A 13947-nucleotide genomic window follows, 5' to 3' on the forward strand; every position below is an offset into this window, starting at 1 on the left:
TACGTGCCTGCAGCCAAAACATGGAGTCCATTGGAGCCACGTTAGATTACAGGTCAGCAAGAGCTTACCTTCCCTAAGAAGGATTCCAGACTTCATTATGCCTCATAAAGTCCAGGCTGACACAAGATGTCATGAAGAACATGTCTCAAGCACCTGGGACATGGCTTCACACCCCTTTGCAACATGTTTTGATGGGCTTCACCTCTGCTTCATGCAAGAGGGGTTGAAATCAATAGATCTGCCAAGCAGTCACCTTATGGATATGTCAGTTCTGGTCCTGCAATGAAGTCCCCTCTTTGTTAAATCCATGGAAAGATCCTCTTTGAGTGTGCAAGGGTTTTACACTTCTCCACCTCGCTACCTACCCAGACTCTGGCCAGGGATATGTCCCCTCAGCACTGAAGACCTCATCAAAAATCACCTGCCAGCTCAGGGCCAATGTGTTCCCCTCAAACAGCTCATCTGCATGTAGCCTGGTATGCAAAGCATTTCTGCTACTGGTTCAGGGATGGACAAGTCAGGTGCTGCTAGATGGCATCATATGTGCATTACATCAGCAGAGAGGCAGAAGCCAGGTTATCTCTGCTGTCAGGAGGCCAGTTGCCTCTGGACTTGGTGTAGTCATCATGGCCTCTCCATGCATCTTAACGCTTCAGCAGAGCCCTGAGAGGACAGTTCTTGGAGGAGATTCCAATCTGGGCTTGCTGTCAAATGCCTTTCTCATCCCCTGCATGCCAGGACTGATGTAGGCCCATCATCCCAAACCCCATAGTCCCAAGAGTCTTGTTAAGTCTGGGACCAGCTACTGAACTGATGATCATGATAGCCCTGGTACAGTCTGGGAGTTCTGATATTTGAATCTGATAACTCTCACAATGCAGCTTCTAGGTCCTTTATCTGTAGCAGCAGCTTTGCTGAGTAATGGACAGAGCCTACACCCAGATCTAGCATTGCAACCTCTGACAGCCTGGACACTCCCCAGAGGGCATCACTTGGCAGAGGCGGTCAGCCGAAGTTCAGAACATTCTGTTCCAGAACTCAGTTGATACATTTACAAGATGCTTCTTTGGTGGAGGCTTCCAGATCAGTGGCTAGTTTTGGCTGGGTGGTTTCAGTCAGCATTTCAGTAGGACTTCTCCTACTCATCTCCTACAAACAGGTAGCAACTTGAGAGTCACCTAGAACAAATCCATGTGGACAGTCAAAGACCCAAAGAGCAGTTACTTATCTAAAGTAAGTACAGTTCTTTGAGACGTGCCATCCACTTGGATTCCCCCAACCCTTCTCCTTTCCCATGAACAATCTTCTGGAATTCTGTGTTCCTGAAGGAACCCTTGGGTTGTGGTGCCTTCTATGCCTTTGCAGGGGAAAGCATGCATATATTTAGGGCATAGGTATGACTCCACCAGATGTCATGGACCAAAAGAACTTAATCTCCCACACATGTGCACGTCTTGGGGGATTCATTTGGATAACATATCTCAGAGAGCCATAGTCACAGAGACCTACTAACCATTCTTTGCCAACATCCCTGTAGTCTGGTGCCTGCTTATCCCAGACCATCTGCAGCCCGCACTAAGCCTGGCAGACTGAGGAAGGTTTGAGGTAGGAGGGGTCCTGTGCTCATCTGGTTGTCCCTATTGTAGGATCAATGGCCTTGGCGGTTCCATCTGCTTCAATAAGGGTGAACCACCCCTACACCCACCTGCACTGTATCCAGCTCAGACGGGATTTGGAACCTGGGAAACCCACTCAGGATGTAGCTGGAACCAGGGACACAGACGGCATGATCCTGGCATCTTAGTTCCCTCCCCCTCCCCCCAGCAGGCTGGGATTGTCCCTCACACAGGCTGAGATGGAGCCAAGGACATGGGTAACAGGAGGGGAAGGAGATGGTTGCAGAGTCCCATCCTGATGGGCAGGGGGCAATGGAGAAAGTTGGGGTAGATGAGATAGGTGATGGGCTTCCCTGCAGAAATACACAGGCACTGCAGCCTGAAGCCAGCCCCTTTCCCAAGGCAGACCCATCACTGGCCTGGCCAGTAAATGGCCTGGCTGGGCCTTGCTAGACCCTCAAGAACACTAGACCTTTCTTCAAACACTGACTGGAGAGGGCAAGCATGGCCTCTCAGGCTGCCACAGTTTCTGCTTCACCATGCGCAAAGCCTGGACCTTTCCTGCCCCCCTGTCCCAGCTTAGTTCCTAGGGACAGCTTTAATGAGGCATCAGAGAACAGGGAGGGGCTGCACTGATGGGGCTGCAGACTTGATGTCATTGAGTGGCTTGGAGTCAGGGCACTGCTGTCCCATGCCACTTGAACAGGGAAGGCTGTGGTGTGGTAATAGAGCGAGTCCTTCAGTAGCCAGCCAGGTGGAAGGAAGAGTTCAAACACTGTGTGACAAATATATTTTATGGGAGAGGTTCCATGGAGGGTGAATTGGGGGAAGCCAGGTCCTGAAAGAAAGCAGTTTACCAGGGTAGTAAAGACAAGGGAAATGGCTCCAACTACATTTCAGGTACCTCCCATGAATGGTGGCATTTAGCAAAGGTTTCTTCAGCAAATTGCTTATAGTGGCTAGTAGCCCTGAGTTCCTCTTCCAGCACCCTGCCTGGTCCATGCCCTGCACTGGCTTCCCTTTAAACCTGGGCTGTCACAAAAGCTAGGAATGAGTTATAAGATGCATTTCTATGGAGTGCGCTTCCTGTAGCACCTTCTCTTGGAGGATCTGAGCTGTTTAGCTGAAATGGACATTATCCCTGTCTTGCAGGTGGGCAAACTTTGGCACGGAGAAGGTGTTGGGTGACTTGCCTGAGATCACAGAGGAGGCTGGTGGAAGAGGGCCCATAAGCCTTATCTTCCATCTTTTTGCTTCAGCCCATTTTGTTAGCAAGAGAATTAGAGTTTCATTGATGTATGACTTAGGCTCAGTTCACTGGAGGACGGAGCTGCTTGTAAGAGAGTTGGGCCTGGTTGTCTCTGAAGGAAAACAGAGCCTTGAGATAGGAAGGGAAGTCCTGTGGTAGAAGCCTCAATGGAGCATTGATCAATTCCTGGCTTGGATGAAGACTTTCTGCATGTCTTTGGGCAGATCACCCTGGCTCTGTTCAGGCCTGTCAGGGACCGAAACTAAGGTTCATACTTGAGTACTACTCTTATTCTCCTTGCATGCTTGTTCCCCATCCATGACATGGGAACAATGCTTCCTTCTCCTCAGCCTGCACCCATCTGGTCCATTTAGACTGGAATCTCTTCGGAATAGTCTCTTACTTGGTTTGTATAGCCTGCACCAAGTGCAGTAGATCCTCATTCTCAACGGGAGCCTTTAGGGTATGTGTACACTGTGGGGGCTGCATCTCTTCACAGGGATGCATCTGGATATGCCTGTCCACCTGCTCCTACCTTGCATGCTCCAAAGTTGGCAAATTAGCAGTGAGGCCATTCCAGAGATGTCCCCACCATGGTCAGTTCTCTAGACCTGTCTCCAGTGCACTTGAGAGCAGTTGTTGGGGATGACCATGGAGCAGCTTGACCAGAATATTTCTGGTCTTGAATGAGTGAGTAGAGCAGCTTGACCAGCATATTTCTGGTTTTGGAGTGAATGGGTGGAGTTAACCTGGGGATATCCCAGCTAGAACCCACTGCCACTAAGATGTAAACATGCTTAAGTTCTTACCACTGTCATACAATGAAGGGTGATGATCGCGTTCCCTCTGCGTTGTCCTACATTAATAACAAAGCAAGTTGTTATAAAGCTAATATGTCAGGCTGGTAAATAATTAAGGAGAGAGGGAAAATCTTCCCTGACTTAGTTAACAGGAAAGGGAAGTGGGGGAAAAAAAAAACAAAGGACGTAGATGAATAATGAATCAAGGTTAAGTAGCTAACAAGAACGCAAAGCCTTAATGGGACAAATTCCTAGGATGTAAATGTTGCAAGTAGCCAGAATAGTCCATGCACTGGGCAAGTAGCAAAGACATCTCATGGCCTGCTTCCATGTACTTGAATGGTGGCAGCTAACACTTGCCCAGGGCTCCTTTGGGTTCAGCTCCTGACACCAAGAGCTTTAAAAAGGCCCTCCAAAGCAGCTTTCTGCAGCCAGGACCTCCTTTCACATCTAGTGACGAAGCCATCAAAAAAGCCAATGGCACTTTATCGTGCATCAGCAGATGCATGATGAATAGGTCCAAGGAGGTGATACTTCCCCTCTATCGGGCGCTGGTCAGACCGCAGTTGGAGTACTGCATGCAATTCTGGGTGCCGCAATTCAAGAGGGATGCGGATAACCTGGAGAGAGTCCAGAGAAGGGCCACTCATATGGTTAAGGGCCTGCAGACCAAGCCCTACGAGGAGAGACTAGAGAAACTGGATCTTTTCAGCCTCCGCAAGAGAAGGATGAGAGGCGACCTTGTGGCTGCCTATAAGTTCATCACGGGGGCACAGAAGGGAATTGGTGAGTATTTATTCACCAAGGCACCCCCGGGGGTTACAAGAAATAATGGCCACAAGCTAGCAGAGAGCAGATTTAGATTGGACATTAGGAGGAACTTCTTCACAGTTCGAGTGGCCAAGGTCTGGAACGGGCTCCCAAGGGAGGTGGTGCTCTCCCCTACCCTGGGGGTCTTCAAGAGGAGGTTAGATGAGCATCTAGCTGGGGTCATCTAGACCCAGCACTCTTTCCTGCTTATGCAGGGGGTTGGACTCGATGATCTATTGAGGTCCCTTCTGACCCTAACATCTATGAATCTATGAATCTATGTTCTTTTCCTGGCCGAGTAGGCCAGAGTTGGGGTGGAGGGAAAGGAAGAAGGTGTCAAAGTCGCCTCAGCACATGGAAAATGTAAAAGGCCATTCTTGAATTGGCCAAGGGGGGACAGAGCCCGAGCTGCCCTCCTCTTTCAAGCACCAGGAAAGCTACGGGCATTCGCAGCATGTGGGGACTTCTAGTCATTAATTACCTCTTGCATTGTGTACTCTCGGCACAACTTCAGTGGAAATTAAAATTGCGACGTGCTGCTAATAAATTATCCATGTCTGCAGACTGGGCAAACCTTTCCCTTTTTCTTTTGCTGCTTTCCATCTGATTGCCTCTTTTTCCGCACATCTTATCATCCTTCCAAGGGCCACAGAGCTGACAGGTGGGCTACAGGTGCCAAGCACTAGCCTAGGAAGTGCTACCTGGTTGTGACCACTCCGCCACGGGGCTCCTTGTGTGATCTTGTGCAAGTCACTTTGCTGTCCCTGAAGCCTCACATTTGTCCCCATTAATAAAAATGAGTTTGTTGATACTTTCCTCCCTTGCTGGGAGTTTGTAAGCTTTATGAGAGTTTGGAAAGGATTTGGGTTTCTGTAGAGCTTTGGAAGGAAATTAATTGAGAGAAGGAAATGTATTATAACAGGCCTAACAAGCACTTTCTGCACCCAGGGCTGCAATGGTGGCTGGGGCAGCAGCTGGGCCAGTGGTAGTGGTGGTGGCTGGGCTGGCAACAGCTGCCATTTTTGCACCCTCTCTTAATTGGCACCTGGGGTTTGTGTCCTGCTCACTCACCCCTAGTTCCATTATTGGTTTATGCTGATTCCTATTCAGGGTGAGGGAGGAAGGCAGAACCCAGGGTGAGAGCACTAGCTTGGAGCTTGAGAGATCTGCATTCAGCTCCACACACTGCCACAGGCTTCTTGTGGAACAGTGGGTAAGTGTCTTAGCTTCTCTCCTGCTCGGGTCTCCACCTGGGGAACACAACACTGCCCTTACCTCACAGGGAAATGGCAGTAAAGATTATGAGTGCTTCAGAGATGAGAGTCACAGGGGCCATGTAAGTACCAGAGAAAGATATTATACTGGTGATCCAATCCCTGACCCTAGTGGATAGAAACCATCCTGACCTATGTGTCATAGGCTGTAGACCAGCGAGTGACAATTAGAGTGCTGAGGCATCCTGAGGTGTCATGAGATCCTTTTCAGGGTCCTAGGCAATATTAGCTCTGTTAGGTCTGCAAACAGGTACACATAATTCACAAGACAAACCCAGAGATTTCCAACAGGAACCCATAGTGTCCAAACCATTCTGACCTGTTGTGGGCTTTCTGAGTTCTTTGCAACAGAAGAATTGCTCTATTTATTATTCTGTAGTCAAAAAATGGGTGAAAGCAAAGACCTGGCATTTTCCCAGGGGTGTTTTGAGTCTAATGAGGGAGGCCTCGAGTCTAAAAAGATTAAGTACCACTGCTCTAGACAGTGGAGATTCTCCTTTAGTGCCAGTTCAGCTGTCTCCACAGAGAAGCTAGAAACTGCATGGCAATAAATAGAACAACCCAGCTCCTCATGCACAAAACCATCCTTTCTCTCTGACAGCAGTTATTTTATCCCAGCTTGAGGTGCCTTGGAGCTGGGGCCTGGCCTATGAGAGAGGGGCTGCCCATTGGAGCTGCAGTTGCAAGTCTGGTATTGGGAGCGAGTAGAGGCTCCTCAGGAAGGGATACCTTCCCAGCTTGGCTGGACAGAGACTGGCCTGAAAGGGGTGAGAGCAGATCTTTCCTGTGCATAGGAAGAGCCCTTCCCCGCAGCAGCAGGGGAGCATCCCACCAGCTCAGTGCCTCTGAGGCAGGGATGTTTTGCTCTAGGGAGAGAGGCAGAAGTTGTTCCTAGTTTGAGATGCCAAGAACCTGCTACTTGTGCATGAAGGGAAAAGTCCCTGGGGTGACTGGTTTTGTGGCTAGTCTGGAGGAGCTGTGTCTGCTTGGGAAGAGCAGAGATTTGGACTACACAAGTGCAGGGAGAGACACACTGGGCCCTACATGGGGAAGAAGACTACTGCAGGGAGCTGGCTGGGCACAGGTCCTGGGCAGGCTTTGTGGGATCTAGGCAGGCTGGTTGGGCTTCTGTGCAGCAAGGACATCCCTACACAGGGTGAGGCAGTGAAGGGATGTAGCACTGCACAAGCCCTATCCTTAGCCTCAGGATGTTGCTGGCGCCGATGGTTGGAAAGGATCCTTCCCACATACTGGCCTGCATTTCATTTTCTTTTTTTGGTTTGTCCGTTTGTCTGTGTCCTTCTGTCTGTCTCTGCTCCAGAGCAGTGTCCAGGCCTCCATCCTTTGTGGGTCTCTGACTGTTTTATTTGGTTATTTTTACCCTTTTTTTCTTTTGAAGCGACCGTTTAGTATTTTGTTTTGAATGTAATGTCTCCGTGGTTCTGCCTGTCCTGTCCCTGTGTCTGCCCCTCTCCTGGGATGGTGGCCCTCCAGATCCAGTCTCGCCTCTTCCTTCCCTTTCGTGGCCCCTGCTGCAATCACCTTCAGGACAGAGCCTTGATTGCAGCCTCAAGCCCCTGCCCTCCGCTCCAGGCCTGTATTTTTACCCCCACCCACCCCTGTACGGCCCCCTTCTCCATGAGCCTGAAATCAACCCATCTCCTTCTCCCACATCCCTGTTCAGACCTGAGGCTCCGTGACCCAGTTCTGGGGCTGAGTGAGTAGGAGAGAGAGAGAGAAAGAGAGAGTAGGTGGGAGAAGTGCCAATTCCCTGGCGAAGCTGTCATCTCATCAGTGAGGACAAACCCAGGGCATGCCAATTTTTCCGGTGGTTTCTATTTGAGGAGCAATTTAAACAGACGCCATCAAACATTTGAGCCCTGGTTTTAAAACTCACTTCCATTGCCGGCTTTAAAAAATCCCCCTCAGAAGTTTAAATGATCCCCTTCTTGATTCACTTGTCCTTGCTGTGTGACAAACAGCGTCTCCCTCCCTCCCAGTGCACGCACCTCTCTGTTTCCCCATCTGCCCTGCTGCATGCTGAGCATTAAATCTTCCTTGATGTATATGCCTTTGGACGTCCTTTGGACGATCTAGTGCCCATGGCGAGGGCTGAGCCCTTAGAAATCTGGCCCTAAGCCCCCAGCCTTAGCAGAGAGCTAGGCAAGGCATTTTATTCCCAGTCAGCTCGGACTCTATATTTTCTTGATGTCATTTGGTGCCTGCTGGCTGGTAGTGAATGTGCCCAATACATCACGAGATACTTACCAACCTGGGGACGCTTCTTCATGAGATGCCATGCTTGGTCTTGAGTGCTTTACAGTGCCCCTTTAAATATTGCCTGGGCCAGCGAGTGGATCCATAAACCACAGTACCCTGCACAGTCAAGAACCATGCCCCCATGCAGATCATTCAGGATCCTCCCCATCTGCCTTCCCCTCCCTAAGGACCCATTATGTCCGTGATAGCAGGGGGCACTGGAAGAACCTATGGGATGGCTTCTGGGATCTGTTGCCTCAGTTGAATGGCTGAAATTCCAGCTCCTGTTAGACCAGGCTCAGACCCTGCCAGCCCCGTCATGAGTTGCTGGCCTCATTGGTGTCCATTTCTTCCGTTGCAGGAGTTCAGCACCTAGCTTAAGGGTGAGGGAAACAAAGCCAGAGAGTGCATTGGGAGGAGCCTAGGCTTTGCCAAGGACAGGGGATTCAGGCAGCAACCAGGTCCCTCCCATCCAATGCAGTCACCCCCTTGCTTCAGCTCATTCATCCCAGCCCCAACCCAACCACTCCACAGTAGACCAGTCATGGCTGGGCTCCCCCTTCAGCCCAGCCTGTCCTCCAAGTCATGGCAAGGAGTGGCCGACAGAGGGCCAGTGGCAAGGTCCCTGACCCCTGCTCTGCTTTCTCTTCCCACCCTGTGTAGATCCCGAGAGGACTAGCACACACATGATCTCAGCGGATGATGCAGAGTACCCGCGGGAGTACAGAACCCTGGGCAACGGGACCCGGCGTTTCTCCAATGTAGGGCTGGTGCACACCTCAGAGCGCCGGCACACGGTGATCGCCGCCCAGAGCCTGGAGGCCCTGACCGGACTCCAGAAGTCGGAGATGGAGCGTAAGCGGGATGCCTTCATGGACCACCTGAAGAGCAAGTACCCACAGCATGCCCTGGCAATCCGTGGGCAGCAGGAGAGAATGCGGGATCAGGTAAGAGGCACTCTTCAGTCAGGGGTATGGCCCTTGCTTCTCCCAACTCATGCAGCTTTTCAAGATGCTCCAGGGGCTCTAGCCCAGGCCTCCAGGGTATACGGGGTGGGGGTGGGGGAGTCACATGGAATATAAATAGGCTGATAGGCTTGGGTTGGCAGCTCCTGCCCTACTTCCCCAGGGGTGTGAGTACACTTGGAGTGTCATGGTGGCACATGTAGGTGGGGATTGGGCCTTAGAGGAAATACATTGGAGACTGATTTTCCCTTCGTGTGGAAAGCCTGGGGGCATACAAGGGGAGATGTGATATCTGGGGTGGCTAGTATGTCCTGGAGTGGGAATGGATGTGGTGGGGGCAAGGGGTATGCATGATTCAACTTTCCTGGGGGGCTAGCAGCTCCAAGAGAAGAGATGGATTTCCCTTCCCCAGAAGTAGGAAGGGCTAGGGGGAAACCGCACCCACTTCCCCCCAACCCTTATTGAATCACAAGCCCAGAGATGGAATTGGGCTTGGCCAAGGTTCAGAGAGAGGCTAAATGGACCTAAAGCAGTCCCTGCCTCTATCCCTCTGCCTCAAGGGGTTAAAATGAAGACTCATGGTATATCTAGGCTCTTCCTGGGGCTAAAACCCCTGCTCTGGGCCTCCCCCAGGTCTGTAAGTGCTACTCTGCTCAACATTTCTCACCTGCCCTGTCTCACTCAATGCAAAGGTTCACAAGGGGACAGAGACCCTCAGTGCATACATCACACCGGCAGATCTTTCCACATTCACAGGCTCACCAGGCCCATCCCTGGCCCCATGACAACCCCCCAAATGCCTCTCTGGACATGCCTCTAACCAAGCAATTTTATTAGCCTTCCCTTCCTGGTTAAGCGCACTTCTCTAGTGCAAGGTCAGAAGTATGAGATAGGCAGTGGAGTTGGTGCTGGCTGTAACTCTGCATCTGCACATATGTTTGTTTATGGCACATTGGTTTCCCAAGGGGTTCAAACCCTGATCCTCAGAAGAGCTCAGTTCCCACTTAGGCACTGAGATAAGAACCAGATTTTTCCCAAGAGCTCAGTATCCAGTATGCATCTGACATGCTGGACTCTTAGCTCTGAGCATAAAGTTATAGCAATTTGGGCCCATGCATTTATGTGATTATACTGTACAGTAGAGACCAATACTTAGCTTTTACCCTTATTTGGATGGGCTTTTACCAGGAACCAGGGCTTAAATCAGAACCTCGCAACTCAGCCCTGGTTCTCTACTGAATACATTGTCAGTTCAGGCATTGTAAAACTGATCATGTTGGTGTCCAACCATCTTGTGCTGGCAGAGGGCTTAGATTCGGGTGGATTGTGTGGAATCTGAGCCTGGAGTGGAGGTTTCCCTTGAGCTAGTGGCGTAGACTTGGAGTCTAGATAAACTGGAAGTCCATGTCCCCAACACTGATATCCTAATGGATGGAGTGGAAGAATGACTGGCTTGCCAGTTCAATCCAGTAACAGAGACAGCAGGGCCACAACAGTCAAAGAAAGGGCAAGCTCCTCTCCCCCAACACATGCACACACAGATGCCACACTGAGCTGTCTAGGTCTTGGCTCTTTGTACATGTGTGTATGGCAGCAGGGTGGTTGGGTAGGGTTGTGAAGTGGATGCCCATTCTCTGGCATGGGCCTGAGACCCTAGATCCACACCCTGTTTGACAGATCACAACACCTGGAGTGGGCATGGAGCCTAGGACCTGGATGGAACTAGTCCTGCATCCTGTTGCAAATTTCTAGTGCCCTCGGGCTCAGCCTTGTGCTGCAGGCTTACGTGCTGACATGAGGTCCCTTCTGTGATTCTCTAGGGCTTGAGGGAGCTTCTGGTCCTTGCTGAAGCTCAGGTCTGCAATGAATGTAAGGGTTCCCCTCTCTACCACAGCCCTACAACAACACCAGGCTGGTGCCCAGGGGCTGGGTGAAAATTCCCCTAGTTTGGGGCCTGTGCATGGAGCTCCCTGGAGGTTTTGCTGAAGTGCTACAGTGTGGAGCTGTCCAGAGGCAGCCCAGGAAGGACAGCCAAAAGTCAGAGCAGCTCCCCAGGTTCTGTGAGCTATAACAGGGCCATTCCAGGCCCTGTCCAGCTTGGAAGCACAAAGCACAAAGGTGCTCTGCTCTTCCTCCCCATCCTGAACTGTGCCTGCATGTGCCACTCTTCCTGGAAACACAAATGAAATTCCTCCCTCAGCCCTGAGGGATGACGCTGCTTGGTGGTGCCAGGTGAGAGGAATGCCTGAATTGTTTCACAGATCCCTGAGCAGCCACCTGTAGGTGGTTCCTGCTCCCCCACAGCCCTATGCTTACTCCTCACCACATGACGGTGCTCTCCAGTGCAGAAGCGAAGCCATTTGAAGGATAACACCTCTGTCTGCAGCAGAGGCAAGGCCACCCCATTGGGATGTCCAGGTACAGGCCCAGAGCTGTCATCATGTCCCTGGTGGTGCTGCTTCATCCCTCTCCACTGGTGCTCACCTGGGGATTGCCACAGCAGTGCCCTCCCTTGACAGCCAAGCAATGAGCTTACTAACAGGAGTCATGATGGGATCTGCTTCTAAAAGGGCCCCAAGGGGCTTTGCAGTCTCACCTCATGACTTCAGGTATGTGACATAACCCTGAGCAAGCGTGTCAGCAGGAGCCTCTGGAATAGCAGCCTGAGGCAGAACCACCTCCCTAGGATCCTTTGTGGGGCATAATTCTGTGGGGAAAAGCTGGGGACTGTAGAATCGTGCTCTGCTTTCTGCTGCTGCTGCTGCTGAGCTGCCACCCTGAGCCAGCAGCAGTGAATGCAGTCTGTGCCCTTAGCCAAAGCAGGCCCCAAGGTGTGAACAGCGCTATGTTGCTTTGCAGGCAAGAGGAAAGGGAAGGGGAGGGCAAGGAGAAGGGGGACCCAGCTGGAGCTCGCAAAGAAAGTGAAGGTATTTCTAGAGTGACTTGTGCTTTCCCACAGAGGCAGCAGGTCTGAGCCCCAGAGCTCCTCCATCCTTAGTAGTCACAATACCTTCAAGTGGAAAGGCCTAAGATAACAGGTCTGACTCACCCTGTTCCCACCACTGCTGCAGCAGTCCCGCTGTCTGGGAATGAGCTGGGAAGGCGGCTCTGGCTGCAGTAGGATTAGAATGCTCTGCTAGAGACCTAGCATCCAACCCCCTCTTTAGGCACCAACAAGCTGAGTTTGCTGGTCTCACTCCCCACCTTGGCAAGTGGATTCCTATGTACAGCAAAATCTTGCTGCCTCTTTGGCAGTCTGCTCAGGAGAGGCAGAGTCGTGGGGCTGCAAGGCAGGAACCAGGAGTGCTAGCAGAGCTGGGTGGGGAGAGGACACAGCGGGGATCAAAGGTGGTGCTGTGGATCAGGGTTCAGGGGCCCTAACAGCAGAAACATCTGGAGGAGCTATGGGTCAAGACTGTAGTGCCCTAGGCCCAGCTGTGTGGGGCCTGGAGCTGGAGATCAGAACTGAAGCACATTGGCAGGGCTGTGTGTGCAGAGCGGTAGGGGTTATAGCACAGTGCCAGGTCACATCAGAGACAGGCACTCAGCGACACCCTTGAGGATGCAAAAAATCATTCAGAAATGCAAAGAACCCCTTCTGCCCATACACATGACTTTTACCTGCCTTCTGGCCCATGAATTGTTCTTCCTGTCCAAGCCTTGTTTCCCAGGACTGTGTCTTGGTTTCCACCTGAAACCCACACACCTCTCTCCATGTATGCGACTGGATAGCCGCAGACCCAGTATCCAGAAATGCCAACACACAGTACCTTGTCTTGTCGTACCTCATCTTGACTGCCCTTATGTGTTGTGGGGCTGGGCATCTGACTTGATGCTGGGTTCGGGACTGGTCCTCCAGGTTCTGTAGGAAACTGAGCTCCCTTTACAAACTGTGCAGGGTACCAGTCACCAGCACATCTCTTCCTTTTAATCAGAGATGAGTTTTTACCTAGTGAGTGGCAAAATAGAGGTGTTGCTCGTAAGTCTTGCACAGCACAACATCTTGGTTAAGGTTTAAACCAGTGACTCTGGACCAGGGTGCCATAGCACCATGGGGTGCCTTGAGATCCTTTCAAGGGTGCCACAGGGTGCCACACAACATTAGCACTGTTAGATGTTCAAACAAGATTTACAAGATAAACCCAGAGGTTTCAAATAGGGATCCATGTGTTAAAACCATTCTGACCTGCTGCAGTCTGTCTGAGTTCTTTGCAACACAAGAATTGCTCTAGTATTTTTCCATAGTTAAAAAAAAGAGTGAAACTAAGAGCTGGCATTTTCCAAGAGGGACCTTAAGTCTAGAAAGGTTGAGAACCACAGGTTTAAGCCGTGAGTATGAAAATGAAGAGGAAAGCAAAAGCCTTTCTATAGCATTGCAATTCCCCAAGCACCCAGAGGCATAACGTTAAGCCCTTGCTGTACCCTGGCGTTCATGGCAGCCCTCTGCATCTCTGTGTAATGCATGCATCAATCTGTGACACGTATCACAGATACTTGACAAATTGAAACCTCTATGCCTTCATTGGGTCCTAAGGGCATCGTTTAAATTCCAGGTACTTTGACATTCTATTTGCTGCTGATGCCTTTATTATTCACTTATTTATATCATGGTGCTGCCCAAAAAATCCCATTGGAAGGAAGAGCCCCCCTGGTGCTAAGTGTAGTACATGTAGATAAGGAGGGTTTGTTCCTGCCCCAGAGAGCTTATGGCCTGATCAACCAAGGATGTGTCATCAACCCTGTTTACAGATAAGCACTTGAGACATGGGGACCAGATCCTCTTCCACCTATAAGATTTAGGCACCATAGCTCAATCCTATTGCACCCAGCACAAGTCCCTGTTAAACAGCTAATATAAGTGATAGGCAAGTCCTCTTCCTGCTTGCTGCTTGCTTTGTGGGACTTAGTTGTCAGGCCGAGATGATGATGTGTCAAAAAGTAAGCATATTAATGATGTTTCAGGGATTTGAGCAG

At 50.8% G+C, this 13947-nt stretch overlaps 1 protein-coding gene across 1 annotated transcript in view; it reads left to right on the forward strand.

The window, feature by feature from the left end:
• The window catches only part of SRCIN1 (SRC kinase signaling inhibitor 1), a 205837-nt gene that overhangs the window by 90671 nt on the left and 101219 nt on the right, over window positions 1-13947 (forward strand). The window contains exon 2 of the mRNA XM_059727015.1: window positions 8672-8955. Within this exon, the coding sequence (XP_059582998.1) occupies window positions 8695-8955 (261 nt within the window). The 5' untranslated portion in view covers window positions 8672-8694. The remainder of the gene's footprint in view (window positions 1-8671; window positions 8956-13947) is intronic.

The sequence above is a fragment of the Alligator mississippiensis genome, chromosome 4 (assembly GCF_030867095.1).
Source record: "Alligator mississippiensis isolate rAllMis1 chromosome 4, rAllMis1, whole genome shotgun sequence".
Classification (NCBI taxonomy): domain Eukaryota; kingdom Metazoa; phylum Chordata; order Crocodylia; family Alligatoridae; genus Alligator; species Alligator mississippiensis.